This window comes from Emydura macquarii, unplaced genomic scaffold (assembly GCF_026122565.2).
Source record: "Emydura macquarii macquarii isolate MOO-44397 ecotype Brisbane River unplaced genomic scaffold, CSIRO-AGI_Emac_v2 contig_2768, whole genome shotgun sequence".
Taxonomy (NCBI): domain Eukaryota; kingdom Metazoa; phylum Chordata; order Testudines; family Chelidae; genus Emydura; species Emydura macquarii.
The window spans coordinates 49,597,879-49,624,173 of NW_027132905.1; the positions used below are offsets into that span (position 1 = coordinate 49,597,879).

General features: G+C 54.3%; 1 protein-coding gene across 1 annotated transcript; it reads left to right on the plus strand.

The window, feature by feature from the left end:
• Positions 1 to 126: 126 nt before the first annotated feature.
• ALDH4A1 (aldehyde dehydrogenase 4 family member A1) lies at positions 127 to 25,719 on the plus strand. Its single transcript, XM_067567544.1, has 15 exons — positions 127 to 326; positions 4,587 to 4,680; positions 5,183 to 5,275; positions 6,235 to 6,282; positions 7,333 to 7,488; positions 9,053 to 9,202; positions 9,415 to 9,489; positions 15,034 to 15,221; positions 16,767 to 16,840; positions 18,494 to 18,690; positions 19,112 to 19,159; positions 20,229 to 20,381; positions 21,918 to 22,039; positions 22,765 to 22,883; positions 23,202 to 25,719. Exons 1-15 carry the CDS (start codon positions 286 to 288, stop codon positions 23,312 to 23,314), a joined length of 1,671 nt encoding a protein of 556 aa, XP_067423645.1. The 5' UTR covers positions 127 to 285; the 3' UTR covers positions 23,315 to 25,719.
• Positions 25,720 to 26,295: the final 576 nt, after the last annotated feature.

Below are 26,295 nucleotides of genomic sequence, written 5' to 3' on the forward strand. Positions count from 1 at the left end.
AATGGGCTGCACCATATGCGGGGGGGGGGGAAGGGAAGGCGACAGGGATTAGCGCTGACTCAATAGTCAGTCCCTGGGGAATGGACGCTGGGGGGAGACGGGCTCGGGTGGGGACATCTCCACCCGCCGGCTGCTCGGGGGCGCTCTGCTGCTGGATGCACTGACCTTCGGGGGAGGGAGGCCTGCAGCCCGCTCCCCTCATCCCCGAGATGGTACAGCCCGGCTTTCGGGTCCCCCTTGCTCGGCGAGCGCGCGCGGCTCTCGTGCCTGCCCTGGGAGGTGACGATGCTGCTGCGGCGAGCGCTGCTGGGCTGCCCCCGCGCTGGGTGAGTGCGGGGCGGGGCTGCCGCCGGGGGGTGCAGGGGGAGCCCCCCCGGGGTCCGGCTCACTGCGGGGGGGTCCCCCTTTGCAGCGCCCCCCTCCTCCTCCCCGCCTGGGCCCCGTCACTCCCCGGCGTGCGGGGTCCCAGCCCCCCGGGGGCTCCCCCGCCCCGTCTTCCACCTGCGGGTGGGCGGCCCGGCTCCCCCCGGCCCGGCTCCCCCCGGCCCCGCTGCCCCGGCCTCTGCTCGGCCTGGAGCTCGGCTTTCCCTGGGCCTGGCCGGCCCGCGCCTCCCGGCCGGTTCTCCCCCCGCTTCCACCCCCAGGCTGCGGGGAGGGGGGACCCGCGCCCGCTCCATCGGGGGGGTTGTTCTCCGCCTGACCCCTCTGCCCACCCATGCGTCCGTCCGTCTGTCGGCAGGCCTTGCTGCCCCCCCCCCCGGCTGTGCAGGGGGGCTCGGACTCCCCTCGCCTTTAAACCGCTGGGAGCAGCGGCCCGGCCGTCGAGGGGCTGCCCTGCAGTAGAAATGCTGGGGCTTACTGGGATCTCCCGCCGGGCCCCTTATCGCTGTTGGATCGCCCTGTCCACATCCTGCACCCTGCACCTGCACCAGCCCCTGGCGCGTGCTCCCTTTATCTGCCCGACACCTCCCCTGCCGCTCGGCTATCACAGCTAATGAGGGCTTTAGGCTTATCTACACCTCTGGAGATAGGAACACGGCAGCAGGTAACAGGCCAGGCGTAGCAAATGTCATGTCTACACGTGTCCCCGTCCCTCGCCCGCTGCGTTCAGTGTCTCACACTTCCAGAGCTGCGTGGGCATTTCTCTGGGGGCCCACCCGGTTCAGTGGTGACCAGTGCAGACTTGGGTTCCCCTTAAATGGCCTCTGGCTCTTGCAACACCTGTGCACGGGCCACCCCTTCTCAGCTCACCGTTTATTGGCTGCTTTGCTGGTGCCATCATGGGGGGAGACTAATGGGGCTAGAAGTCTGGGACAAGGCCAGGTTTGCTTGCGTGACTCCTGGATTGTATTGCCGCAGGCTGTGCTGTAACCATGTTCCCTGTGCAGTGTATTTCACTGGCAGCTGTAAGCACCAGGATTCATGATGGCAGGAGCAACTTCTTTACCTATTTCCCCCTGTCAGGTAGGAGTACAGTTAGTTTCCTGCTTTTGTACTATTGGGTATGTCTCTGCTGCGTAGTTAACCCAGGATCTTGCCTGGGTTTTAGTCTTCATTCCCCACACAGGAAAAACCTCTGACCTACGTTGGGAGGAGTTTGAAGGCCTGGCCTGGCTCACTCAGATGTGGGCGTGAGCTGGAGCCCAGGCTCTGCTTTGAGCTGGGCTGGAACTCACTTGCTGTGCAGTGAGTACACAGGTGAAATCATCTGAATGCTGATCATCCCCCAGTGCCTTCCCACAGTTCTCCCTAAAAGACAGAAAAGCTCTCCCGCAATTGACCCAGTCGACTGGGAAATAATCCTAGAGCATCTCAGCCCACAGAACCACGGGCTTTGCCCCCAGACGGACACAAGTGAGTGCAGAACCAGTGAGGACACAGTAACACGGGCAGGACTTTGCAGACGGGACACACACACCTGTGAGACGCTAACCCAAGTGTTCAGACCCAGGTGCCAATCACACAGGTTAACCGTACAGTGTAGACTTAGCCATTGTGTACTCTGGTCCCATTCGGGGGGGGATGAACAGAGATCTATGACTCGAGGTGGTTAGAACTGAAAGAATATTGAGACTCTAGCTGTATAAAATAAAAATATTTATTAAAAAAGGTGGATGTTTTAAATCTGAACAAAATACAATGTCCATTGGAATGATAACAAAACAGGACATAGATTCTTCGTCCCAGGTTTTGTCACATCTGAATTAGTGTGACAGGCAACCTGTTCTTCTGGTGTCGTAAGTGAAGCTTTAGATGGAAAAGTGTCCAGCAGCCTTCTAGTGTCTACCAAATTTCCAAGGGCCTTTCTATTTCCGTTGCAGGGTTGAACTCAGAGGTAGGCAGGATTTGCAGCAATAGCTTCGTGTTTAACTTTGGCACGTGACATGGGCTGAAGATAACGTGCTTTGCTGCGTCCAGCTGGAAAGCCTGATATGTGACTGTGATGCGCTGCCTTGATCTGAGCCAGGCTCTGTCTCCATGAAGGCTGAGCGTTGCCCACTGCAACCTGTAGCATCAGAGGATCACACCTCTGTATTAGATCATGGCGACCCTTGGTTTACCGGCCAGACTTGTACCACTGCTGGGCTAGTTACTGCCATTAATTTATCTTTCACAGCCTTCGCTTCCTCCTGGCATAGCTCTGCCCTCTCCCCCAACCCACTCCTGGGTCAGCATCTTTTCTCTCTCCAGTCCAAAGGCTCCTTCACCTGGTTTGGCTTTTGGTGGCTTGTTTTTTTTCTTACTGCCTCTGGGAAATATTGCTGAGGTGGAGAATTTAATGCCAGACTGAGCCTGGGAAATGACAGCATCCAGGGTAATCCGCAGCTACCTGTTCAAGCATGCACTGTGCTGACAAAACAAACCTGCTCCGTTTCTGCCCCCCCTGTAGTTTTGAACTCTTCTGAAAGCAGCCATTGTGAAGTAAATCTACCGCTCCTATCTGGAAGATGCTGCGTTCTGCAGCAGAGAAACCTCCCACCGTGCTGGGTTGTTGGTTCAATAGCAACTCAGATGGAGTAAAGCCCCCTACTGAATTGCCATAGCCACTTCCTGCATCGTTCTTCCATTATTGATAGTCTCCTGTCTAAGGCCTTCTCTGTCTGAGAAAGTTGCGCTGGTTTAACTTTTTTTCCTGGCAGAAATTGCTATTGCATCCACACATGCACCATCTTTTTTCGGTTTATCTTGGGTCTTATATGGGAGTAGTTCAGCTGCACTGGAGGCGACGTGACTGTTTGGATAGGAATTAAATCGGTAAAAGATTTGTGTGGACACAGCCCCTCTTGGCATAACTGTGTTGTTCAAGTTAGTCCTCCCACTGGTATCCCACAGTGCATTGGTTCACACCTAGACTAGCTTGCCAGGTTATCTGTGCGCACGTCACTGCTCCAGGCTCATCCACACTGGATGTCCCACCCTGTTCAGATACTACTGGCATGTTCCCAGGAGCGTCTGTCCACAACTCTAGGTGACTGCAAGGAGAGAGGAAGTATTGCCTAGTGGTTAGGGCACTAGCCTGGGGCTCAGGCGACCGAGGATCAATTCCCTTCTTTGTCACGTCTTGTGGCAGTCTCGTGAGGTATCCGAAAAGCAGAAGACGCCGTCTGTGGACCGGAGCGACTGTGAACATCTGCATTACATGATGACGATGCCTCCTGCTCACAGAAATGACACCATGTTCTGATGATTGCAAATGGGAAAACCACGCGCTACAGAGGAACACACCCAGGATTGTTGTCCTGTCTTGTTGGGTGTTTGCAAGGGACACTGTTAGCTTGAGGTCTCGGGCAAAGTTTTCAGAAGTGACATAGGCTTGGAAGTCCCGTTGTATTTTAATGCGATTTAGGGTTGTAAGGACCCACGTCACTTTTGAAAACAGGACTTCGGCTTCGTCTACATTTTTTTTTTAGCTTAACCTAGCAACGTGGCTCAGGGCTGTGGAAAACCTCACACCCCGAGAGCTGTACTTAGCTGTATCCACACTGGAAGAATTCCGTCAACCTAGCTACTGCCTCCTGAGGGGGTGGATTACCTCAGCCAATGGGAGAACCCCTCCGGTCAGCATAGGTAGCATCCACACTGAAGCCCTTGTAGCATTTGAAGTGTAGCCAAGCCACAGACAGGTAGATTAGCTACAATGGATTAACTCCCTTCTGTTACTGTTTCTAGAGGAAGCATCTACGCTACTAACGTTACAGCAGCAGTACTTGTAGTGTGGCCGTGTAAACTGCCTACACACACAGTGCTGTCAATTGTACAGGGCAAACAAACTGGGAAAATAGAGGGAAGTGATGATGATTTGCTGCTAGTACCCCACTGTGCTAGGTGCTGTACGAACACAGAACAGCAACAACAAAAGCGTCTCCTGATCTCTTTCAGCTCTAACTACCTTAGTTGCTCCTGGCAGGAAATGTGATCTCCAGGTTGACGGTCTGATACAGCGTGCACCGCTGATGACGAAAAGGACTAAAACTCAGCAGCTGTGACTCTGTGGGTGCCCGTTCACTGGCCAGGAACGCTGCAGTGCAGATTGACTGAAGATGGCTGTGGCGTCTCAATGTCTCTCCTTCTCTTTCCCTTCCCAGGCTGCGATGGCAACATCGTTCCGTCGTGGAGGTGGCCAACGAGCCCATCCTGGAGTTCAAGCAGGGCAGCCCGGAACGAGTGGCTCTTCAGAAGGTACGACCCAGAGCCGCCTGGGGGAGCCGAGAAAGCAGGGTTCTTCCCCCCCAGTGCTGCCTGTGATCCTCCAGGCTCTCTAAAGAAGGGCCTTGGGTGTGTGCTTGACCTTTAGCTGACGTGGTAGGTTCCCTGATGGTTACCCTTTCACCCACCCCACCCTTGTTAGTCCTCCCATAACCCTGCAGGTGGTCCCCATGACCCAGGGATGTTCTCAGTCTGAACAGAACCAGTTACAGGAGAAATCCAGGGTTTCCCTTCCCTGGGACATGAGCGCAGCACTGGTCTGGCAGGCAGGTTCGAGAGGGACTCAGACGTGGACCTTTGGCAGGGCTGGGCATGGGGCCATCAGGCCGTCCTATCTGAGTGTGTGGTGGGGAGGGAGGCGGTTCAGAGTCACGGCTGGATGGATACTCTCTGGTCCATCTCTGGTGCTGCCTTCCATTCAGCAGAGGGCTGCCAGTCTCTCACGTCTTCGGTTTTGTTCTGGCTCATCCAATAGGCACTAAACGACCTGAAGGGTAAAACGGAGGCCATCCCGTGTGTGGTAGGAGGAGAAGAGGTGTGGACAGCCGACATCAGGTACCAGTTGTCGGTGAGTCCTAACGGAGAGCGCCTTGTAGCTAAGTGCATGGGCTGGGAGAGCCCTGGGAACCTGCGAGGAACCTCTCTGACGCAACGGGGAAATCCCAATGTGGGGCAGCTCTATTCCCTGCCTGAAAAGACATTCTCCTCTCCCAGGGATTGCTCCAGCTCATTCAATTTTCCCCCTTTGGGGTGTAGTTCTACCTAGTGCCCTTATTAAATGTTGCCTCGCGGCAAACCAGCCTGTTCCAGAAAGGAGGGCCCTTCCCTGATACTTACAAAAGGAACTTTCCTTTGTAGTTGGTGCAGCTGTCTTAGCTGGGATCGTGGTAATGGTTGGATCTTTGGGGAAGTCCTCACAGGAATTGCCAGACTGGGTCGGACACACAGTCCAGCTAATCCAGAATCCTGTCTCTGACAGTGACCGACACCAGCTTCAGAGGAAGGTTTAGGAACCCTGCCATAGGCAGATGGGGGATAATGTGCCTCCCACATTGGTCTCTTCCTGATCCTGGAGCTACCTCAGTCCCCCCAGGAAGCCATCCTTACTGGGACCAAAAAACTGCTTCTGGGCATTGCAGTCTAAGCTGTTTCCCTAAATCATATAGGGGCCAACGCTGCCCATCCTCTCTGGGTAGCGTAGACCGGGGGCTGGTACCCACAATTCAGTCCCTGTCTATACAGGCAAAACCGAAGCACGTTGCAAGTGCATATCCCGACATGCGTCGTTGAAGAGGGACCCAGGTGGCCGGGTGAAACTAGCAGGAGGTTGTGTCCCGGGGGATGGGGGTCGATGCACACGCACGCCTTCTCTGCCTGGGTTTGAGCCCATGTCACCCAGAGTGAATGGGCGACTGTTCTGTACACAGAAGTGTTGTGAGGGGAATGGCTGGGGGGGGAGGGGCGGGCGCTGAGGGGGGAGGGGCTCTTGACAACATTAATCACCCCAGGCTCCTCTTCCCCTTACAGCCCTTCAATCACTCGCACAAGGTGGCCAAGTTCTGCTATGCCGACAAGGTGAGTGCAGCCCCTGGCCGTGCCCAGACCTGTCTCCCAACATCTGACCTACAGGGAGCAGGCTGGAGGGCGGGTGGGCGCGGGGCACGGGAGAGCTGAGCTCCCCTTTGCCGGCGACAGAACAAACCCAGGCAGGTTTCCCAAGAGCCTGCAGGTGCACAGACACACGTCTCCCCTCTGGTTTAACGAGGCTGAGTTAGCAGGGGGCAGCGGTTCGGGCCTCTGGCTGGCCGGCTCTGAGCGAGAGCTGTCAACCGCGTAACCTAGGGTAGCGCCACACGCTGTGTGTGAGCGGCTGCTGGGTTTGTGCCCTGCCCAGATCCATTCTCAGGATTCATTGCCCCGGCCCCTTGCCGCTGCAGCAGTTTGGGGAGGGGGGCGCTTCGCTTCGCTGCTTACGATGAACGCGGGAGTGAAAGCCGGCCCTGGAAGCCAGCGGCTGAGGAGAGTCACGCAGGGGGCTCACCCAGCTGGTGTGGGTAGCCAGGAAGGCGACTCCTTAGCGGGTGCTCTTCCTTCTGACCTGGCACTGAACCAGCGCCCCAGCAGGATGCCCTGCAATGGTTAGGTAGTGTTCGCCAGCTGCTGCCTTCCATGCCAGAGGGGGCTGCCTTGCACTAGTGGTTGAAGAGACCCTGATATTTATTCCTTTGCAGTGGGATTGTGCAGCTTGTGGGGTGTGTGCGGAGTGCTGTGAGATCCCTGTCAGAGCACACGGTGCTGTGTATTTAGTGTTCCAGCCATTAGCAGGGAAGCTGGGAAATCCTCGTGAGTCTGAGCTGCCGGCCTAGGAGAATCTCAAACCTCTGGTGCTCAGAGTCCACGTGAACTCTGGCATCATTCCAGACTCACAACTACGGCCATCAGCAGAGACTCTGGGTTGTTGCTGGGAACGTGTCTGCAGCGGAGTTGGGGTGGGGCTGGAACTCCTCACCCCTCCAGCCACTGGTCTGAGCCATGAGGCTGTCGCGAACAGCCCCAAGGTGGGGTCGGGACTGAGTCTCTGACCAGCACTGATCCGTCGTGGGGCTTCCGTCTTCCACTCCTCAGGACTTGCTTAACAAAGCCATCGATGCCGCCTTGGTGGCGCGGAAGGAGTGGGACCTGAAACCCGTCCAGGATCGAGCCCAGATCTTCTTCAAGGCGGCCGACGTGCTGAGTGGGCCGAGGCGAGCAGAAGTGCTGGCCAAAACCATGATTGGGCAGGTAAGGCTGCATGTGGAACGGTCCCCAGAGAGCCTGCTGGGACAAACCGTGATGATCGGGTGGCAGGGTGTGGGGCGATGTCAGGAGGAGCTGCTGGGACAAACCGTGATGATCGGGTGGCAGGGTGTGGGGCGATGTCAGGAGGAGCTGCTGGGACAAACCACGATGATCGGGTGAGGTGAGCGGCGCTACAATGAGAAACATCCATGAACCAGCGAGAACTCAGTGTGGTGGGAGTTCTTCCTTTGCTTCGAGCTGTGCCTCCGTCCGCTTCTGCTAGGGACGTTGGCCCTCCCCGCCGAAGGATCTCTTTAAAGGAGCGGATGTGCGGGAGCTCATCTCTGCCCCTTCCCACGTAACAGAAGGCAGTTACGACGCCAGGTGTGGGGAGAAGAGGCTGTTGGGTGGGGTGCAAATACCCAGGAAGGGTGAGGTGGGCAGCTGGGTGGGCTGCTTCAGCGCCACGTTGGTGTCGCATCAGCAGCAAAAGAACTTCCCAGGCCAGCCTGGGTGAGACGGGAGGTTTGGCTGGAGGGAAGGGGCCATCCTGGGTTGGGCTGATCAGGAACAGCCAGAGAGACCTGTCATTAGGTGGCTAGATTCGAGCGGGAGCCTAGTTTGCAGTGAAGGGGCTGTCAGACTCCTGCAGGGCATCTGGCAGGGATCAGTTCTGCACTGAGGAGCATGGACAGCGTCTTCAAACACAGACAAGATTACCCTCCCCACACAGCGCCGGAGGGAGAAGAGGGGCCTTGGTCTGTTCTCTAGTTCTCAGCAGACTCCTCTTGTGTTGACCAAGCAAGGGGAGCAGATTTCAGAGCCGAGGGCCCTCTGCTGAGTGCCCCCAGCCTTTAAACCTGCCAGCTTCAGCTGGTCTCCGTCGCCTTAGCTGCACGTGGGGGGGAAATGGGTCACACGGACGTAGCCAGGAGCCCAGACTGCAGACTGGGCTCCGCAGATCAGCACTGTGGAAGGCTAGGAAGGGCCGTGCACGGAGGGAAAGAGAATGAACTGGCTGCTAATGAACAATGCCTGGCCGGGCATTGCTGAAATGGACCGAGGGAGCCGGGAGGGGCTGTCAGAGAAGGGATTTGTGGCCAGGAGAGTTGAAAAGGGGCTACCCTGGGCACTGCCGTAACTAGCGTCGCAGGGGCAGGGTCTGGTCTGTGCTCATGGGCACAGGCTCTCCGAGACGCTGTGTAAAAGAGACGTCGTTCTGTGCGGGGCTAGCGACTTCCTGGTGCGCTAACGCTGCGCACCGTCACGGGGGAGACCTGGGTTTGATTCCCAGCCTTGATCCTTTGCCCTGTGCTGGGGGTGGCAGATGGGCCAGGGCTCAGGCAGGGAGCGGGAAGGGCAAGATACTAACCAACCCTTTCGGAGTCAGGCTTTCCTGCTGTCCACGGCTGGTCTTCACCCACCCGGAGCAAAGGGTGGAGGCATCATGGGGCAATATTGCTTGACATAAGCGAAGCCCCTGTGCCCAAGTCCTTGGGGAGAAAGCCCGGGGGAGTGTGTTTGGGGGGTGCCTGCCCGCCGCTCATCTCTCCGCTCCCTCTTTCAGGGCAAAACCGTCATCCAGGCGGAAATCGATGCAGCAGCGGAGCTGATAGACTTCTTCCGCTTCAACGCCAAGTACGCGGTGGAGCTGGAGAGCTCCCAGCCCCTCAGCGTGCCCCCCAGCACCAACAGCATGGTCTACCGGGGGCTGGAGGTGAGACGAGGGTGGGGGGGCCTCAGACGTGCGCCTCCAAGGTGTGGAGGGCCTGAGAGGTCACGGATCAGGCCGGACGCTCTGCGCTTGTGGGCGCGCTGAGCTCTCCCTGTGCTTGGTGAGCCGCGGTGGGTGCTTTTCCTCACTCCTGCGGCCTCTGTTGGGGGGTGCATGACATGCTGGGTAATGTCTCCCTTTCCCTCCACGTGCAGGGCTTTGTGGCAGCTGTTTCTCCCTTTAACTTCACTGCGATTGGTGGGAACCTGGCCGGGGCTCCGGCTTTGATGGTGAGTCTGGAGGGTGTAGGTTTTCTTTAAGCAACGCTGGGGTTTTTAATTCAGTGGCTCTTTGCCCAGCGGGCCATGTGTGCTAGCGCCAGGGGTCACCAAGCAACTGACCCTCCGTGATGGGTAAAGAAACTTGTTTTATTGGAATGCTAAGGTTGCAAGAAATGCAGACTTCAAGGTGCTCATAGTAAATGGCACCGCTCCCCGTATTCCAGTACCCTGGAATGTCTCTGACGTTACCAGATGCTGCATAGGAGGGGGTAGGAAACCCTGTAATGGACAACTGTGGCATCAGCTGCCTCTAAGGGAAGCTTCTTCCTGACCTCCATCAGTTAGTGATTGTCTCGTGCCCTGAAGCATGAGGGTTTGTCTGCCTTTTATTTTTACTTGAGTCTCTCTGTATGGATAGTGGGTTACATTCAATGTCCCTTCCTCCTTTCCCCTCCCCCCAAAAAACTTGCTGAGCTCTTGGCCTAAGTGACATATTGTGGCAGTGAGTTCCATTGGCTAACTCCGCATTGTGCAAAAACACATTTCATCTGTTTTTAAAGGCATTGCCCTTGAGCATCCCTTTGTTCTTGTATTATGAGAGATGGTAAGCAGGCGAGCCCAGCTTCCCTTGTAAGGCTGGTGTAGATGCCTGCAAGGTTGTAATGCTTGTAATGGAAAGGATGGTGTAAGTGGTGCTCTGCACCCTAATCACTCTCTGCTGTAGAGCAGTGGTTGCATTAGGAGACTGTGAAATTAACTTGTTAATGAGGCTGCTAATTTCACAGTCTTGCAGTGTTACACGGGCGTGTGGGTCAGATCGAGCTGATACGGCGGGCGGCATATGAGCAGAAAAGATTTCTGAATGCTGAAGTGTGGCGAGCTGTTACTTGGTAGCATCCGCTCCAGTCCTGCCTTGGAGAGTGGGGGCTGGGGGCATGAGGAGGGATAGACCAGGGTTTTTTGAACAGCTGGATTCTGTGTGGGGAGAGGAAAGGCAGACGAGGGAGTAGGTTAGAACAATCAAACGGCTGCAGTTCTGTGATGCTGGTATGGCCTGGAATTCCAACCTTGCTCGCCAGTTCTGCTGTAGCCCCTTGGATCTCTTTGAAAAAGAAAGCGGGTGGGAGGAGGATGGAAGAGAGAAAAGTGTTCGTGTCTAAAGTTCAAGTAGTAGCCCAGATTCTCTCCTGCATTGAGATCTGCTTGACACAAGGCTGGCGGGGAGCGAGGTCCGCCTCTGATTCCTCCTGGGGCATCTGCACGTGGCCCGGCCCATCAGTGTAAATTAGAGCAGTTTAGGGACTGCCCTAGCTTTTGCCAGCTGCGAATTGGTGTGGCACAGATGCACCTTGCCCTCCCCTATCCCCTGTGCTGTGGAGGGAGGGGGAAGTTGGTCTAGGTGCTAACTCTGCCACTTCATGCCATCTGAGAGCTCCCTTATGCTAGATAATCCTCAGCTGACCTGATATGGCCAAATTTCACCACTTTGTGCTGCCTGGCATGGTCCGAATAGGAGGAGAGATTCTGGGTCAGTATTTAAAGTGTTTCTGAATGAAACTAGCTAAGCCCTACTCTGCACGGAACTAGCCAGTGTCTGTGCTGAGTTAACCCAGGTTCCCCATCAAACACGGCCAAAGGGGTACAGAGTCTGCCCTGAATATTCAGAAGTGCTTAGTGTTTTTGGTTGCTTCCATTGTTGGGTGCTCAGTTTGAAATTCCTTCTGATTTATTGACTTATTTTCAGAAAGCGCTAAGCACCTGCCCCATGATTATCTTTGAGGTGTCTCCTAGGCCGGACACCTACAAGTTGAGTGCACCCTACCCAAAATCACTAGCCCCTCTTGAAAATGGAGACCCACTGGAAACATTCCATTATCCCACCTCGCCCAGCAGTTCAAGTAAAATGTCAGATGAGTCGCTGCCAAGACTTGCCCTGCTTTCATTGATATAAACCAGTGTTACTCTGGTAGCTATTTGTTGAACTGCTGTGAGCTTTTGAATGTCGTTTTGCTTTTCTGTAACGCAAACATGCCTGCAGAAGTAAAAATTGGCATCTCTGCCTAGTGAAGTTAGCATGTTGATACTAAAGGGTGACTGCGATGATGAAGTATTTCCTGATGAGTCACCCTGTTATGGGTTGGCCTGTGTGTTGCATTGGGCTTGTCTACACAGGAAAATTGATCGGCTACAGTGGAATAACTATTCTGTTGTAGCTCTCCCCGTCTAATTACTCTATCTGTGCACTCTATTCTGGAATAAAAGTGAATTTATTCAGGAATAATTACGTCTCTTTGGAATCATTGTGGAATAGTGCCCACATAGGGAGTTATACCAGCACAGCGATAATGGAACAATGATTCTGCTCTAGATATGCTGGTCAATTTCCCTGTGTAGACAAGCCTGAGGATTCTTGGTTTCTTGGGGATCTGGTGAGGTGCTCACTGGACTGTAATTACTGAGACTTCCCTTATTTATTTAAAGTTGGGGCCAAGTGTGTAATTCAGTGGATGTTTCAACTGAATAAGGCAGGCCGAGTTTGGCTCCATGCTTGTGACTTTGGGCTTTGAATCAGGAGGGGGTCAGGATAATGCAGGGAGTGGAGGCGAAGTCGCCTCTAATCTGGGGAAGAATAAGGTGTTTATAACCGTGGGAAGAGAGCAAGAACAGGAAGGGACATAGTGGACTGTCTTGTTCTAAGCACCTGGTCCAGGACTGGGGCTTCGTGGTGCTACAGCCACCCAAATAGTCTTGCAGGGTTAGGCTGGTAATGACAGAGCAGTGGTTCCGGCTCCTGTTCTAGGAAGCCTACTGGTATTGCTTCCTGGCCATGGAATGAAGTGGTGTTTGTAATGGACTACGATATCCGGGCAGGTCCTTCCAAAGCATAACCAGAAGTGTGGATGAGGGCAAGGCCAAGGGTTTAATGCACCCAGAATTCAGCTTTGGGTAAAGCTCCCTGCAGCTAAATGAGCTAGAATGAGCTAAAAATACTGGCAGCAATTGGAGGTGGACCAAAAGTTGCAATCGTGCTAACTTGCATTTTTGTCACCTTCCTGCCAGAAGGATCCTGAAGTGGATCATCGACTGATGTACGTATCACACATAGGCATTGCCCGCCCTTGAGGTAGAGGGTAGAGCATGACAGCTGGTAGACGGGGCAGTTTACAGCTGGATGTGAAACATAGGGTTCCAGAAGGGAAGTGCAGGGGGGTTCAGAGAGGCAAACTGAATTTGGGCCAGGGCTCCAGGACTCGCGTCTCTGCTCTCATGACGTGTCCTGGCATCTTCAGCACTCAGACTTAAACACCCGATGGAAGATGATGTCTCCAGCAACACCGCAACCTCTGCTGGAGCGGGAGGGGATTGATTTACGAGGAAAAATAACCAAGCCGTTCGTTTACCTTGAGCTCTTCTGAGATGACGACAAAGGCGGGGGTCATAAGCCGACAAATGCAGAGGGGGTAAACCCCAAGGAGAGAGGATGAGAGAAGGAGGCATAACTAAGAGGATACTCAAACTGTCAGCTCTTTGGGGCAGAGACCATCTTTATGTTTGCAGAGCGCCTAGCAGAATGGGGTCCTGGTGCATGACTCGGGTGCACTGGTAATACAAATAATAGCAACGTTAAGAGCTGAAGAACAGGGGACTCCTTCTGGTGGGGTGAGCTGTTTCCCTGTGGGTAGATTCCCAAGGGACGTGGGTGAAGCCCCATTGCTTGGGACATTCAGAGCTAATCCGGTGCCACAAGGGACAATTCTGGCTGGCCGGAGTGAGCCACATGGTGGCAGATCCGGCTTGTAGGTCTGATCCATCGCTAACAGCTGTGATTCTCCCACAAGGTTTCTGGTCTTGCTTTCCTTGGGTCTGCTCTTCACTTGAGGACAGAAACCCCAGCAGAGGTGCTGCATGCGGCAGCATCTCTGCCTCCATTTAATTGGGAAAACTAAGATCTTCTCTGCCCTGGTGCTCGGCTGTTACAGGGGATCCTTCTGGTATTGGAAAGCAGCTAGTTTGGCAAGGCCACGTCCCTGCCTTGTGCTCCTGGAATTGAAATTGAGAGCTGATGGCAACTCTTTATAACGAGTGGACGTTAATTAGCATCATGGCAATTAGTGCTTTAGTCGTTTACAGTGGAATTCCCGTGGGATTAAATCTCCCAGCCGCATGAATAACTGGAGGGATCAACAAGATTTAATGCCGTTGCACTGGTGGGAGAAGGCTTATTAGGGGCGGAGTTTTTGCCACGTCACAACAGTCCAGCTGCCCGGCTGCTCTGGTTTCCTGTCTCCGACTGTGGCCTGTATTGGATTTCACAGTTACTTTAACGTTTTGCTGAGTGTGATGTGGTTTTCCCACCACTTGGAGTGGGGGGGGGGAAGAAGGGGAGTGATGGGAGAGGAGGCTTTGGAATTGAACATCCTGTTCAGATGGACAGATGTTTCTGGCCCCCATGCCCCGTCCCGCTTTCCGTGTGCGCTATGGCTGTCGTGTCTCTGTTCGTGACCGCACTACAGCGCTGCCCTGAGCCGCCCTGCGGCTTGCCCCTCGAGTGGCTGGCTGGCATTGCAGGTATTGTGCAGAACTTGGTGGGATGTTTCAAACCCGGGAGTCACCTGGCTTCAGCGTCTCACCAATTTGAAAGTCGGGCCCAGGGTGAGGAGGGAAAGGTGCGGCAGCCTGGAGAGGATTAATGGATCCCTGCTGGTCACATGGCTGCTTGGGGAAGGGTACAAACGGAAAGGGAAGCTGGGTCAAAGGGAAATGAAGGGGTTGGATGTCTCCTCTTTCCTCTAGACTGGCTGAAAGGGAGGTGGGGGGGCACCTCTCTAGGAATTATTGTCCAGTGTCTTTCAGTTGATTTGCTCCTCTTCTGTGGGCAACAAAACCAGCCCTGAGGAAAACCTTAAATGGACGGATGCCAGGAGCTTTATTTCCCTTCCCTGGCTGGTGAACGCACCCACCAGTTTACATGCAGCTTCAAGCAAATCTGGCTCGAGGAGAAAGGACAGTTGTGTGGCTGAAGTCGCTGGCTGAGACTCAGGAGACTCGGATTCCATTCCCAGTGCCGCTGCTCACTCTGTGACCTTGGGCGAGTCCCTTATCGTCTTGGTGCCTCTGTTTCACCATCTGTAAAAGGGGGGGGGGGAACCTCCTGACTGCCCAATGGTGCAAGACTCAGCTGGCGTGAGATCTGCAGAGAGAGGGTGCTATTGATGAGCAGAGGATCGTTGCAGTGGCTGCCTGGTGTCCGTGTGACCGGGAAGAAGTCTTATGGCTTCAGCTGCGTTTGGCGTTAAGCGTAGCACTGTTCAGAGCTGAAACTTGGAGCCAAATGCAGGGAATAGGAAGGGTATAAATCCCAGGCACATCAGCGCCGCTGTGCCCCCAGCAGACACAGCTGACTCACTTCTCTCTCCCCATCCGCAGATAGAGACTTAGGTTGGATCATGGAGATTTGGACGCCTGGTGTCGGCATCAAGGGGGGACCTCATCACCGGCTATCTAAGCCCATGGCCCCCTTCTGTGATCAGCTGATTTCTGTTCCTCCTCCAGGGAAACGTGGTCCTGTGGAAACCCAGTGACACTGCCCTGCTGTCTAGCTTCGCCGTGTATAGGATCCTCCTGGAAGCTGGTCTCCCTCCAAACGTCATTCAGTTTGTCCCAGCCGATGGGCCTGTTTTTGGAGACACGGTCACAAGCTCTGAGCATTTCTGCGGGCTCAACTTCACGGGCAGCGTGCCGTAAGTGGGCAGGGGAGTCGGCCGAGTGCCGGTGCTTCGGAGAGGTGGTGGGGCAGGACCGGGTGGGGTCATGATGCTGCAACATCGTCTGCTGAGGTGTGATGCGGCAACGTGGCAGTGTTTTGCAGGCACTGAAGGCTAGTCCAGGACTGGTTAATGTCTTGCAAACAAGGTCAGGATTGGGACAATCCCGATACTTAAAAAAAAAAAAAAAAAAAAAAAGGAAAAGTGGGGCCCACGTCATTCCCCTGCTGCCCCCCCCCCCCCCCCCCCCCCCCCCCCCGGTTTGCTCTGACGGAATAAGAATAAAGTACCCTGGACACCTCATGGCAGAAGTGAAATGAAACCTAGCCCCTGCTTCTCTCTACTTCAAAGACTCGCCTGTAAACACCTTGCTGCAGGCACTTCCTGCAGGGCTGCTGGTGTCTACACTGTGACCAGGCACAGGGCCCCAGTTAAAAGCTGGGATGTAGATGGAACCTAACCTCATCTGTGCAAGCAACTGAAAACTTTGGCGTATCCACCATTCTTCCCCTGCAGGGAGGGCGTCTAGAGGGCTGGGAGTTCAGATTCCAGGGGCCTGACCTCATCTGTGGCGGGGACTCCTGACAGGTAGCTCAGCTGAGGCCCAGCGAGAGGTTAATCCTCACCTGTAGAGTGGGGGCGACGTTCAGCTTCAGTTAATTGCTGGTGAAGCCTTTAAAGAGCGACTTGGGAGAACTACAGGGTAGGAGAGAGAAGTGGGGTTGGTTTCACGTTCACCCTGCCCAGAGGTGTTCAAGAGACGTGAGTTAGCCACATGAGGGACTCCACGTCCTGGTAAATGGCATTTCCAGCGGGTGCTCCCTTTGTCCAGGTATACTCGCAAACATGCGCTCGCCTCTCAGCGCTTCAGGGTGAGTTATCCCCTCCAAGGGCTCCGCCAGCCCTGCCCGAAGCGCCGCTCCCAAAGACGACAGACTATGAAAATCTGGGGGCCCCGCTAACCAGCCGAATGACATGGTCTGGTGAGCATTGGGCTTTAAAAGTGGGAAGCTCATAAATTAGTATTAGCGGCTGTCTCTCCTGGTGGGAGCGTATTAGCATTTTTATTGTTTTGCAGCTCAGGGGTTTGTCACAGTCAGAACCAAACAGGAGGGAAAGAAAAGAAACTGGAAGCTCCCGACAGACACCTTCTCTTTCATTCTCCCCTGTGCCACTCCTTCCTCGTCTCTCTCAGTGTCCGTCTATCTCCGCCTTTTTGGTAGTGCCCGTCTAGGTTCTGGTTCTCCCGTGGTCTCCCTCTCTCGGGGTATGATCCAAAGCCCATTGAAATCAATAGGAGTGGTTTCCATTGACTTCCGTGCGCGTTGGATCAGGCCTTTTGGCTGGAGTGAGGAGGTGAAGTTTCTTCAGCTCGTGGATCAGGGGCTTTGGGTTTGGGACCAATCCCAAACCTTTGGGGTGCCTGAGAGCTGGAGCCTGGGTCCGTAGTTCTAGAGATGCTCGCTCCAGTGTGTGCTTCACTGTGTTGCCAGCGTCTGACTCTCTTCCTCTGCCTTTCAGAACCTTCAAGCGCCTTTGGAAGCAGGTGTCGGAGAACCTGGATCGGTACCGCACCTTCCCACGCCTGGCAGGAGGTAATGCCCGGACTTTGCTCTTGGGGGACAAGAGCCAAATGGGCCAGGCCAGCCACAGAGAACTCCTTGCCAGTAACTGAGCAGCTAGCTGGACACGGGCGTGTGGCCAGCGTGCTCTTAACTTCCATGGCTGCACTGTATTGCAGATGGTTTTCTACCAAACACGTGCATTGAAATAAAACCTGTCCAGAGCGATGCCTGGGGAGGAGTGGGCTCCAGTGGGTGCAAGGGAATTGTGAGTTAGGAGTCTGGGTTCTTTGCCCAGCTCTTGGCGGGTCTAGTGTTCAGAGCAGAGGCCTGAAAGCCGGGACTCCTGGGTGCTGCTCTCAGGGTTCTGCTAGTTCCTTGCGGGATGGGGCACCTCCTTTAACTGCTCTGTGGGTGTCTGAGCTTTAAGAGGGGGCTAATCCCTCTTCAGTGCGCAGAGTTTAAAGGAGGGCGGGGGGTGGCGATGTGCACAGTACAGGGGCTTGCACTCAGCTCCCTGCACTGCAGGGCTTGTGACCAGCTATGCAGAGCGGTGTGGGGCTGAACATATCTGTCTCCCGCACACAGACTAAAGATCCACAGCTGGCTCATTCGGCTCCTGCGTTTGGGACCCCATGGTGCTTTCCTTCCCCTGTACAGATTAGCTGTGGCCTAGCTGTGACCCGGTATTCCCCCAGCTAACCGTTAGAGCTCCTCCTGATCGGAGGGCTCTGGGCCCCAGCTGAGCCGAGCAGGCCGAGGTATTTAGGGAACCCGGTGTAGGTGGAGGCTTCTTGCACTGATCTCCGCCATACCACTGCTTGGAGTGAGCCTGGTGCAGAAATGGCTGTGGCTTCTCTGATGGGATGTGGTACCCCACTCACTGCATGGGGAGTTGGAGAGCAGAGGATGAGTGGGTGTGGGGCTGTAAGGGATTCCTGGGGCAGAGCATGGGGCTAGGGTGCCGAGGGCAGGATGGTGCTCTTGCATCTGTTTAGGTGGTTGTATAAGGCTCTCATCCCACGCTGGGCATGCTCCTCTCTGCTCACTCATAAGAACCTAAAGCAGATGCTGTCCTCATATATAAACCCATGGCTCTGCTCCTGCTCCCCTGCCATGGTCCCTTTGCTCCCTCCCTAGAGAGGGAGAAAGGGAAGATATGGGATGAACCCAAGGGATTGCAAGGCCGGAGGGAAGGCTAGGATTGAGGGAACAGGGTTCTAACGCCAGCTCTGCCACTGACCTGCTGGGTGACCTTGGGCGAGTCACGTCCCCTCTCCTCCCCGTGCCTCAGTTTCCCCAGCAGTAAAATGGGCTTGATAATCCTGGCCCATCTCACAGGGCCGTTGGGAGACACGTGGCTGGAGCTGCCGTAGAAGAGCCAAGCAGGTGGCTCCCATGTTGTTGGTATTTATTCCTCACGTGTGTGTTCACGCAGAGCCTGTCCCAACAAGCATGGGGCAGGGTTAATCCGAACAGGTGAGCTGGGCAGGCCGCCGGCTGGCCTGGCCGCTGAGAGTGCTCCGGCTGCCGCCCATGGCTCGAGTGTTCGGCAGGACTCGACATCAAGACAGAGATGTGCTGTACAGAGAGCTTGGGGCCAGCTGTAAGTTGCCGTCCCTGGAAGCCAGGTGGCCGTGACAGCTCCTCCTGCGCGGGGTGGGTCGGTTTGTCTCTCCCCCTCAGAGTGTGGCGGGAAGAACTTCCACTTCGTGCACAGCTCGGCCGACGTGCCCAGCGTGGTGAACGGGACCCTGCGCTCGGCCTTCGAGTACAGCGGCCAGAAATGCTCGGCCTGCTCCCGCCTCTACGCCCCCGACTCGCTGTGGCCCCAGATCAAAGAGAAACTGCTGGAGGAGCACGGGAAGATCAAAGTGGGAGACGTGAGTGGAGCTGCTGGGCTGGTGAAGGGCTTTGCGGCTCAGCGGGTAGCTGATGGGATTAGAGGCTGCAGTAGCCGGCTGCTAATTCCTATTGAACCCAGCTTTTTATCTCCTGGTTCTTCCTCCCCCCGCCCCTGTCTTTTTAGTGATTAGAAATTAACTTGTAGCCGGCACTGCGGAGGAAGGATTGTAAGGAACTGTTAACGCCACAGCATAATTGAAAAAGACCGGCTGTTCCCTCGTAGGGGTGGGGGGGGTGGTTCTATTAAAGAACGGACAGCGTCACGGTGGGGATTTAGATCCCTCTTTCTTCCTCCGCCTGCCTTTGGAGCTACCTGCCTGGCGCTCCCAGGCGGCTGACGGCCTGCGGGGTGAAGCAGCCTCCTCACTCTTTCACTGTCTCCCCATCTTCCTCCTGCAGCCTGCCCAGGACTTCGGGACCTTTTTCTCTGCTGTGATCGATGACAAGGTAAGATCAGTCCCCTGCCCCGGTCGCCTGGCTGGCCGACTGCTCGAGTCCCTCCGGCGGATGGGCACTGGCTGCTACGGGGAGGCTCTGGTGCGCACCGCGGTAGGCCAGGCAGCTCACCTGCGTATGTGCCATTGCCTACCTCTGATCTACTGCGCCAGCTTCCTTGCTGCTCCCCCGGAGGCCTCACTTTGTTTTCCCAAGCCAGCCAAACTCTCCTGGTATTGAGTATTCCTTCTCCCACCCCCTGGGCTTCATCAGGTGCTGCACTTCGTCCCCTCCCGTAGCGGAGACTCCTCCTGAGATTTCCAGACATCGCTGAGCTGGCAGCTCCTGTCTTAAGTGTATTTTCATTGCTCGCGGGCGGGCAGCTGGCAATACAGGCGGCTTTTGGGCTGCAACCCTCCCTTGTTCACCTCCGTGGCAGGGGAGGGTCCTTTGGGGCACAGGGCCTGCCCCTCACTTCGAAGGCTTTGGGCAGCCCCTTGGTGGGCCTGGCCCCATGCTGATGGCAGAGTCCATCTCCCTGCCTTTTCCTTGCCCCATGGCGTGGCCAGAGCATTAGCCCTCTGAGACGGCAGTTTGCTCCTCTTTAATACAGAGATGTGGCTGGTCATCAGGTCCACCTTGCTCGTAATACTTGGGTCTGCGGCTTCCGCTGGCTGTGCCGCCAGGGCCTGCGGCAGTGTGCAAGGTGGGCATGGCTTTGGGGCTGGGTGCCGCTGCCTTACGGCGTGAGCACCTGCCTGAGACGGCTGGCCCTAGTGGCAGCTCTTCGGGGCCGTCCTGATGACGTTGGCCCGAAGAGGCCTAAAACTTGGCAGGGCAGGGATAAAGCAAAATGCTCCCAGGGCATCTTCCCAAGGCATGCAGCGAGGTGCGGGCCCCACGCAGCACTCGGGCGAGTCGCTTCACGTGCTGAAATAGCTCGTCTGCCTCTGATGGAGCCTGCCGGCAGTTCTTACATGCCAGGGGGCGAGGAAATGAGCCAGGCCCAGGCCACTCCATGGCCAGTGTGCCCAGCGGCCAGCTTCCCGTTTCAGACTTGTTCTTGCGCTGTGTGTTTCAGTCTTTCGCACGCATTAAGAAGTGGATCCAGCACGCCAAGACGTCGCCCAGCCTCAGCGTCCTGGCTGGGGGGAAATGCGATGATGCAGTTGGGTATTTTATCGAGCCGTGTATTGTGGAGAGCAAGGACCCGAAGGACCCTATCATGGAAGAGGTGAGCGACCCAGACGGGCCGGTGATGCTCTTTTTCTCTCCTGCTGGGGTCTAGATTGAAGAGCAGGAGGAATATTCATCGCAGAAGCATCGAACTTTGAGATAGAAAGAAACCTTGGCCATCGAAGCCACAGATCCCCATCCGCTAGGACTGATCCCATAAGCACCTCCTCCGTCCCCGTAATGAGTAACCTGCGCTGCTCCTCCTGACTAGACTGTAGCCCTCCCATGGACCTTGAGCTGCTCACCAGACGGCCTCAAAGCAATGCAAGCCCCATGATGAATGGGGGCTCGCAGTTAAATAGGAGGCCACAGGCACCGCGTGGTGCCTGATTGTTCCCCATGCTAGCTTTCCCAGGGCCTTAGCTGCCCTAGGGGGAGACCGTTGTGTATGCTAGGAAGCCCTTGCTGAGATCCAGCTCAGTTTCATTCCACCGCTCCTCTTGGCTCAGCCTCGCCAGGGATGGAAAGCACAGCTACCCTGCAAATATAGAGCACAAGGGCCGCGTCTGTGTTAACAGCCAGCTGGGCAGGCTCCTCAAAAGCTCCCAAAACTCGAGCCCATTGAACTACAAGAGAAGCAGTGACCTTATCCCAGCAATTCATGCTTCAGCCTGATCCAGCATCCGTTCCACGGAGACAGGGTTAGGGCTGGCTGCCGTTGAGCTTAGCATTCTTCTCCCACACGCCGTCGCCAGCTAATGCAACTCAGGAGCAGGTATTTACTGGAGGGCTGTCCTGGGTAAGTCTCCACAGCAAAGAGAAACCCCCAGCTGGCCTGTGCCAGCTGCCTCGGTCTCAGGCTGCAGGGCTGTTTCGTTGCTGTGTAGACTGGGGCCTCGGTTCTGGTACCCTCCCATCTCACAGGGTCCTGGAGCCTCACCCCAGCCATCTACGGAGCAGTGAAACAGCCCCACAGCCGGAGCCTTGTGAGCCTGAGTTGGCTGGCGCGGGTGTCTAGTTGCTGTGTAGACATCCCCTTTGACAGCCAGCACTATAGTGTATGTGCAGGTTTCTTTTCTTCATCCTCTGCTTTCCCCTTATGCTTCCACACAGTCCTAGAATTCTGTAATGGCCAGAATAGCTCTGATCCTCCGCTCGGGACTAACCGGGATGGAAGCGTGTAGGGGCAAGGCTGTAACCAACATCCATCGCTGCAGGTTGGAAAGGACGGGGGGTGTTGTGTGGGTGGGAGTCCGGCCCAAGTACGACATACTGGACCCTGAACACCTCCCATAACGATCAAGGCACACTGCTGTCCCTGGCAGGAATGTGCGGGAACTGTCTGCTAAGCAAATTCTCTAGCCTGATGGGCTGGGAGGTGGTGCTCTGCCTCCCCCCGCTCGGAGTCCTTCCCTGCAGGAGTTGATTGTGCGCGTCCTACTTTCACAGGGCTGGTCGTTTCTCCTGTTTCACACTGGCCAGTTGTTAGAGCAGCAGGCACTGCCATCAGCAACAAGCCGCCATTGTGGCGCACGCTCGCAGGCTGGCAGTCGCGGCTGCTCCTGCTCTGACAGCCTTTGTTTTTGCTATGCAGGAAATTTTTGGCCCAGTCCTGACTGTGTATGTCTATCCAGAAAAGGAGTACAAGGAAACCCTGCAGCTCATAGACACCACATCCCCCTATGGCCTCACGGGGGCAGTGTTCGCCCAGGATAAGTAAGTGCCTGACTTCCCGTCTCTCGAGCTGTGTGTACCCACAGTTCTCTTTCTTTCCAGTGTGGACTAGGGGAGAATCATGTAACCCTGCCATGCAGAGCCAGCACGTGCATTGCCTCCGTTTTCATCACTGTCGTCTGATAGAAGAAAGTGTCGGGCTAATGGCTCCTTTCCCCTTCAGGGGTCGTGCTTTGCACGGCCTGGGCCTAAGTGTGATTTAGGGCCAGGAGGCCTTTTCCCTAGAGGCTGTGACGTGTAGTTCAGGCTGTGTGTGTCTCCAGGCATTCTCCCTCAAGACAACACTCATACCTCCTGCTCGTTAGCACTGCCCCATGGCCATCAGAAGGGCTGAGCTTTACGTGGTGCAACTCTTTGGGACTAAGTGGTACAGGGGATGGGTTTGGAGCAATAACTCCTTTCACACCCAGGGTTGAGCCCAGCCGAGGGCAGCAGTTACTAAGAGTTGGCCGGCTTTGTTGTCAGCTTCCGCACAGAGGATTGACCTGCAGAGCGGAAATCTAGTACCCCAGGGAAACTGAACCTTCTAGGACAGATCAGTGTTGGCAGGGTGGGTTGCTTTGCTTTGGGTAGATGTTGGGCTGGGACATCCAGAAACTCTGTGTTCTCTCGCGCACGGCATGAGGCCCAGGAGGCCCATAGCCGATTGAAAGGAGGATGCCTGGACGAGGTATCCGGCGCGATCACTGCTCCCCCATCCCTCCTAGAAATCTCATCCAGGAAGCAAGGAAACTTCTGAGGAATGCAGCTGGCAACTTCTACATCAACGATAAGTCGACTGGCGCAGTCGTGGCCCAGCAGCCTTTCGGGGGTTCCCGCGCCTCAGGTGAGAGAGCCCTGTGCTGGGGCAGACATTTACGTGGGAGGGGAATAGCTGTCAGCTGATACATACACAACGGTGTGTGAATGTTCCTCTTTGGGGAAGGGTGGTCTGACTAGAGCCAGATGCTGGGAGTGAGCAGGCCTGGGTCCTACTCCTGGCTCTGTGCCACTGGGCCAGTCGCTTTTGCTCTGTGCCTCCATCCCCTCAGCTGTGGGATGGAGATCTCTCTATGGACCGCCGCCAGGGTAGAGACTGGCGTTTGCTCCCTACTGGGGAATGACTCCATCTTCCAGTAAAGAGCCTTTTCTGGCTTCCAAACAGGAACCAATGACAAGCCTGGCAGTCCCCACTACCTCCTTCGCTGGACGTCTCCCCAGGCCATCAAGGAGACGCACGTGTCCCTTGGAGACTGGAAGTACGCGTACATGCTGTGATCCCAGCTCCGCGCCTCCCGTGCTGGGAGAATATCCTCTTGCTACTGACTCCAAACACACAACGTAGTTGCCCATCTCCTTCCTAGAGTACGGAAGCCAAGCGACAGATCGAGTAGCATTTAAAACATTTCATCCCTTAAAACAGAATTTAACACTGTTACCCAATGACAAGAGCAGCCCTTGTGATTCCTCCTAGGATTAGCCTAGGGCAGGGTTCTTCTGTAGGCTGTTCATCACGTAAGTCGGGAGCCTCAAAACATGGACTTGAACAGGATTGCAACAGCAAGAACCCCAGGCCTGAGATGAAGCAGAAGAGAAACGTTCTGGAAAGAATGAAGTAAATGGGGTTGGTGTTGATCTGTGCTAAACAAATCCACAAAGCTCCAAGTCCCATAGAATCATAGAGGAACCTGATCTTGGCGATGCTCTTGTCCATTTCTCTCCCTGCATTGGTATATGCACGATTGTGGTTTTCCACCTACATCTCAGGGATGAGTGTCTCCTGCTACAGTTGTGGAGACAGTTCCCAGTCTGCCATGGAAAGGGAACACTTCGTGTTCTTTAAAGGGCTTGGCCATATGAACATTTATTTTGCAGCAAACTGTGGTGTAAATCTATCCTGTGTGATCCTGCCATGCAATAAGTGTCTGCTTGCTGCTGTATGCTATAAATTCGCTAGTGCACTTTAATCTACTGAAAGTGGGGTAGAACTAAGATCACTAGGGAACTTTTAGTGCATGGTAGATTTACATCCCATCTTCCAATAAGCTTAGTGTGTGTTTGTGTGGACAAGCCCTATATTTTATCATCAAACACTTGTAGGTGATAAAATGCCTTGTATTAACACTTCTTCAAGGGTTTTACGGCAGAGTTTAAAGGGAAGATGCATTTAGGGAAGCAATGCATGAAAACAGAGCTACTGAATTGAAACTTGGCAGAGCTCTTGTCTTCAAACTCTGTCCACCCTTTTCTAAAAGCAGACTAACACCCAGGTCCCTCTCCACCATAACGAGACAACTTCGCTTTCTTCCCATCAACTGAGATTCCTGAAATAATTGAAGCAAGAGATATGAGTTGTACTGGAGCAGATAATGACATTAACTGGATTGGCTTGTCGCTGTTACTTTCAGAACTGTATTATTTTCCAAACACTTGTTTTTAGTTAATGCATGGGCTGTGTTACCAATCATGCTTGTTAAACTCTTTTTAAATTGCTTGTTGGATAAGAATTCCTATTCTGCACTGTGGGGAGTGGCAGGAAATGTATGTGAACGCTGGCTTGACTTGATGCAGAGAGCTACAAAGTTAGGCTGTAGCTGCACACTTTCCCAGAGTTCCTTGGTGTTAAGATCAGACGCTTTAGTTTGGCTTAGGCTCTAGTTTGAACAGCATCGTGATAGCAGCTCTGTTTTGCATGTAGCACCGAGGGGATGCTGCTCTGGTGCATTCTACCCCTTAGTTTAAAAACTTACTCAGTGCTAGCCATGTTTCCCATGAGCACAGTCACTAACTGTGCTAATCCACGCCAATGGCCAGGGTTAACCATACACATGCTACTTTGCAATAGCATTAGTTAGAGGTGCATTAAGACTTCTATGTCTGGGACGGGATCCGCTAGTACTCTAACAGCTAGGCGGGCTCCTCCCTGTGAGGTTACCTGAATGGATCCAGAGAGCATCTCCTCTTCTCTGGGGTGGGTCTCATGTTAGTGGGGCAGCATCAGGAATCTTAATGGCTGCTCAGAGGGAGGGAGATCTGATCCCAATGTTGAGTCCATTTTGCCTCTGTTGGGTCTTAGCCAGGATGCCGTGTGTACAGTGAACACCCCTGGCTGTATGTTACTGTACAACATGTGTAACAGACCAAGCTGAGGCTTCTGATCCCTTGCGTTACAAAACTGCTCTAAATTGCAAATGCTACTGCCGTCCTATTAGTAGGTTCTCACTGGACGTGTCCATTGAGATCTCGCATCCAACTTTCCAATTCCCGATTGCACTGGACTGTCTAACTTCACTGCTCATTTTGTTACTTCAATGGCAAGCTGCTACGGTTAACAATTCCATAGCCATATTCGTGAGATTGTAGACGACCGACAGTACTGATGTTAATTGTCTGAGGTGTACAGTCATGGCTAGAGTTAAATGTTAACCTCTACTGTGCCTTGGATACTATTTAGCTTTCAGGTCAATAACTGGTCACCTCCAGTGAAGCCAGTGTTCACTTATCAAATGCTGAATCATGAGACAGATAAAATGTTAGCTTAACTGAGTTATTACACATACTTGTATGCTTCTTCTCTTGAAGCAAAGGTTTGTTAATGACTGACTCGACCAGCACTTTTTAGTTCTAACTGTGTAAGGTTGAAGAAATCCACTGTATCAGATTAAATATTTGATTCAGAGAGACACATTTAGGTTACTTATTTACCTTTTGTCTCTATGTAACATTATACAGAGGTAATATTAAACAAGATTAATCTGTACCCGTATGCACAATAGCGCCAAGATTTTGCATATGAAAAGAAATCAACAGCATATCCATAAATACAAACATGCCCATGATCGATACCTGGAGCTACTCTGTTTTATAGAGGCGTGTGAGGTAAGTTTGCAACACGCTGCTGGTCAGAATAAATTCTCTTCCTCGGATTCTGCACTGAGGGCTTGTCTACATGGCCCCGCGGTGTGGATTACTGGGTGTGAAGTGCAGCACATAGTAAAGTCTTGTGCTGTAATTGCCCCATGTAGACCTTGCTAGCGTGAACAAAAAGATACCCGGTTTGCATTAGCGTAGGGCTGTTTCAAATAGGACAATGTTAACGTGAACTAGGGACCTTTTCGTTCATGCTAGCAGGGTCTACGTGGGGCAATTACAGCGCAAAACTTTAGTGTGTGCTGCAGATCACACTGCAGTCTGCCTTGTGTGGCCATGGAGACAATCCCCTGGGGGCAGTGGTTCCCAACCTTTTTGGCTCGAGGGCC

Excerpts from the sequence above, each read along its gene's own strand:
- ALDH4A1 (XM_067567544.1), top strand. The coding sequence starts at position 286 with ATGCTGCTGCGGCGAGCGCTGCTGGGCTGCCCCCGCGCTGG. Across the intron at positions 327-4,586 it reads CTGGGCTGCCCCCGCGCTGG|GCTGCGATGGCAACATCGTT; the intron begins GTGAGTGCGGGG and ends TTCCCTTCCCAG. Across the intron at positions 18,691-19,111 it reads GGAAGATCAAAGTGGGAGAC|CCTGCCCAGGACTTCGGGAC; the intron begins GTGAGTGGAGCT and ends TTCCTCCTGCAG.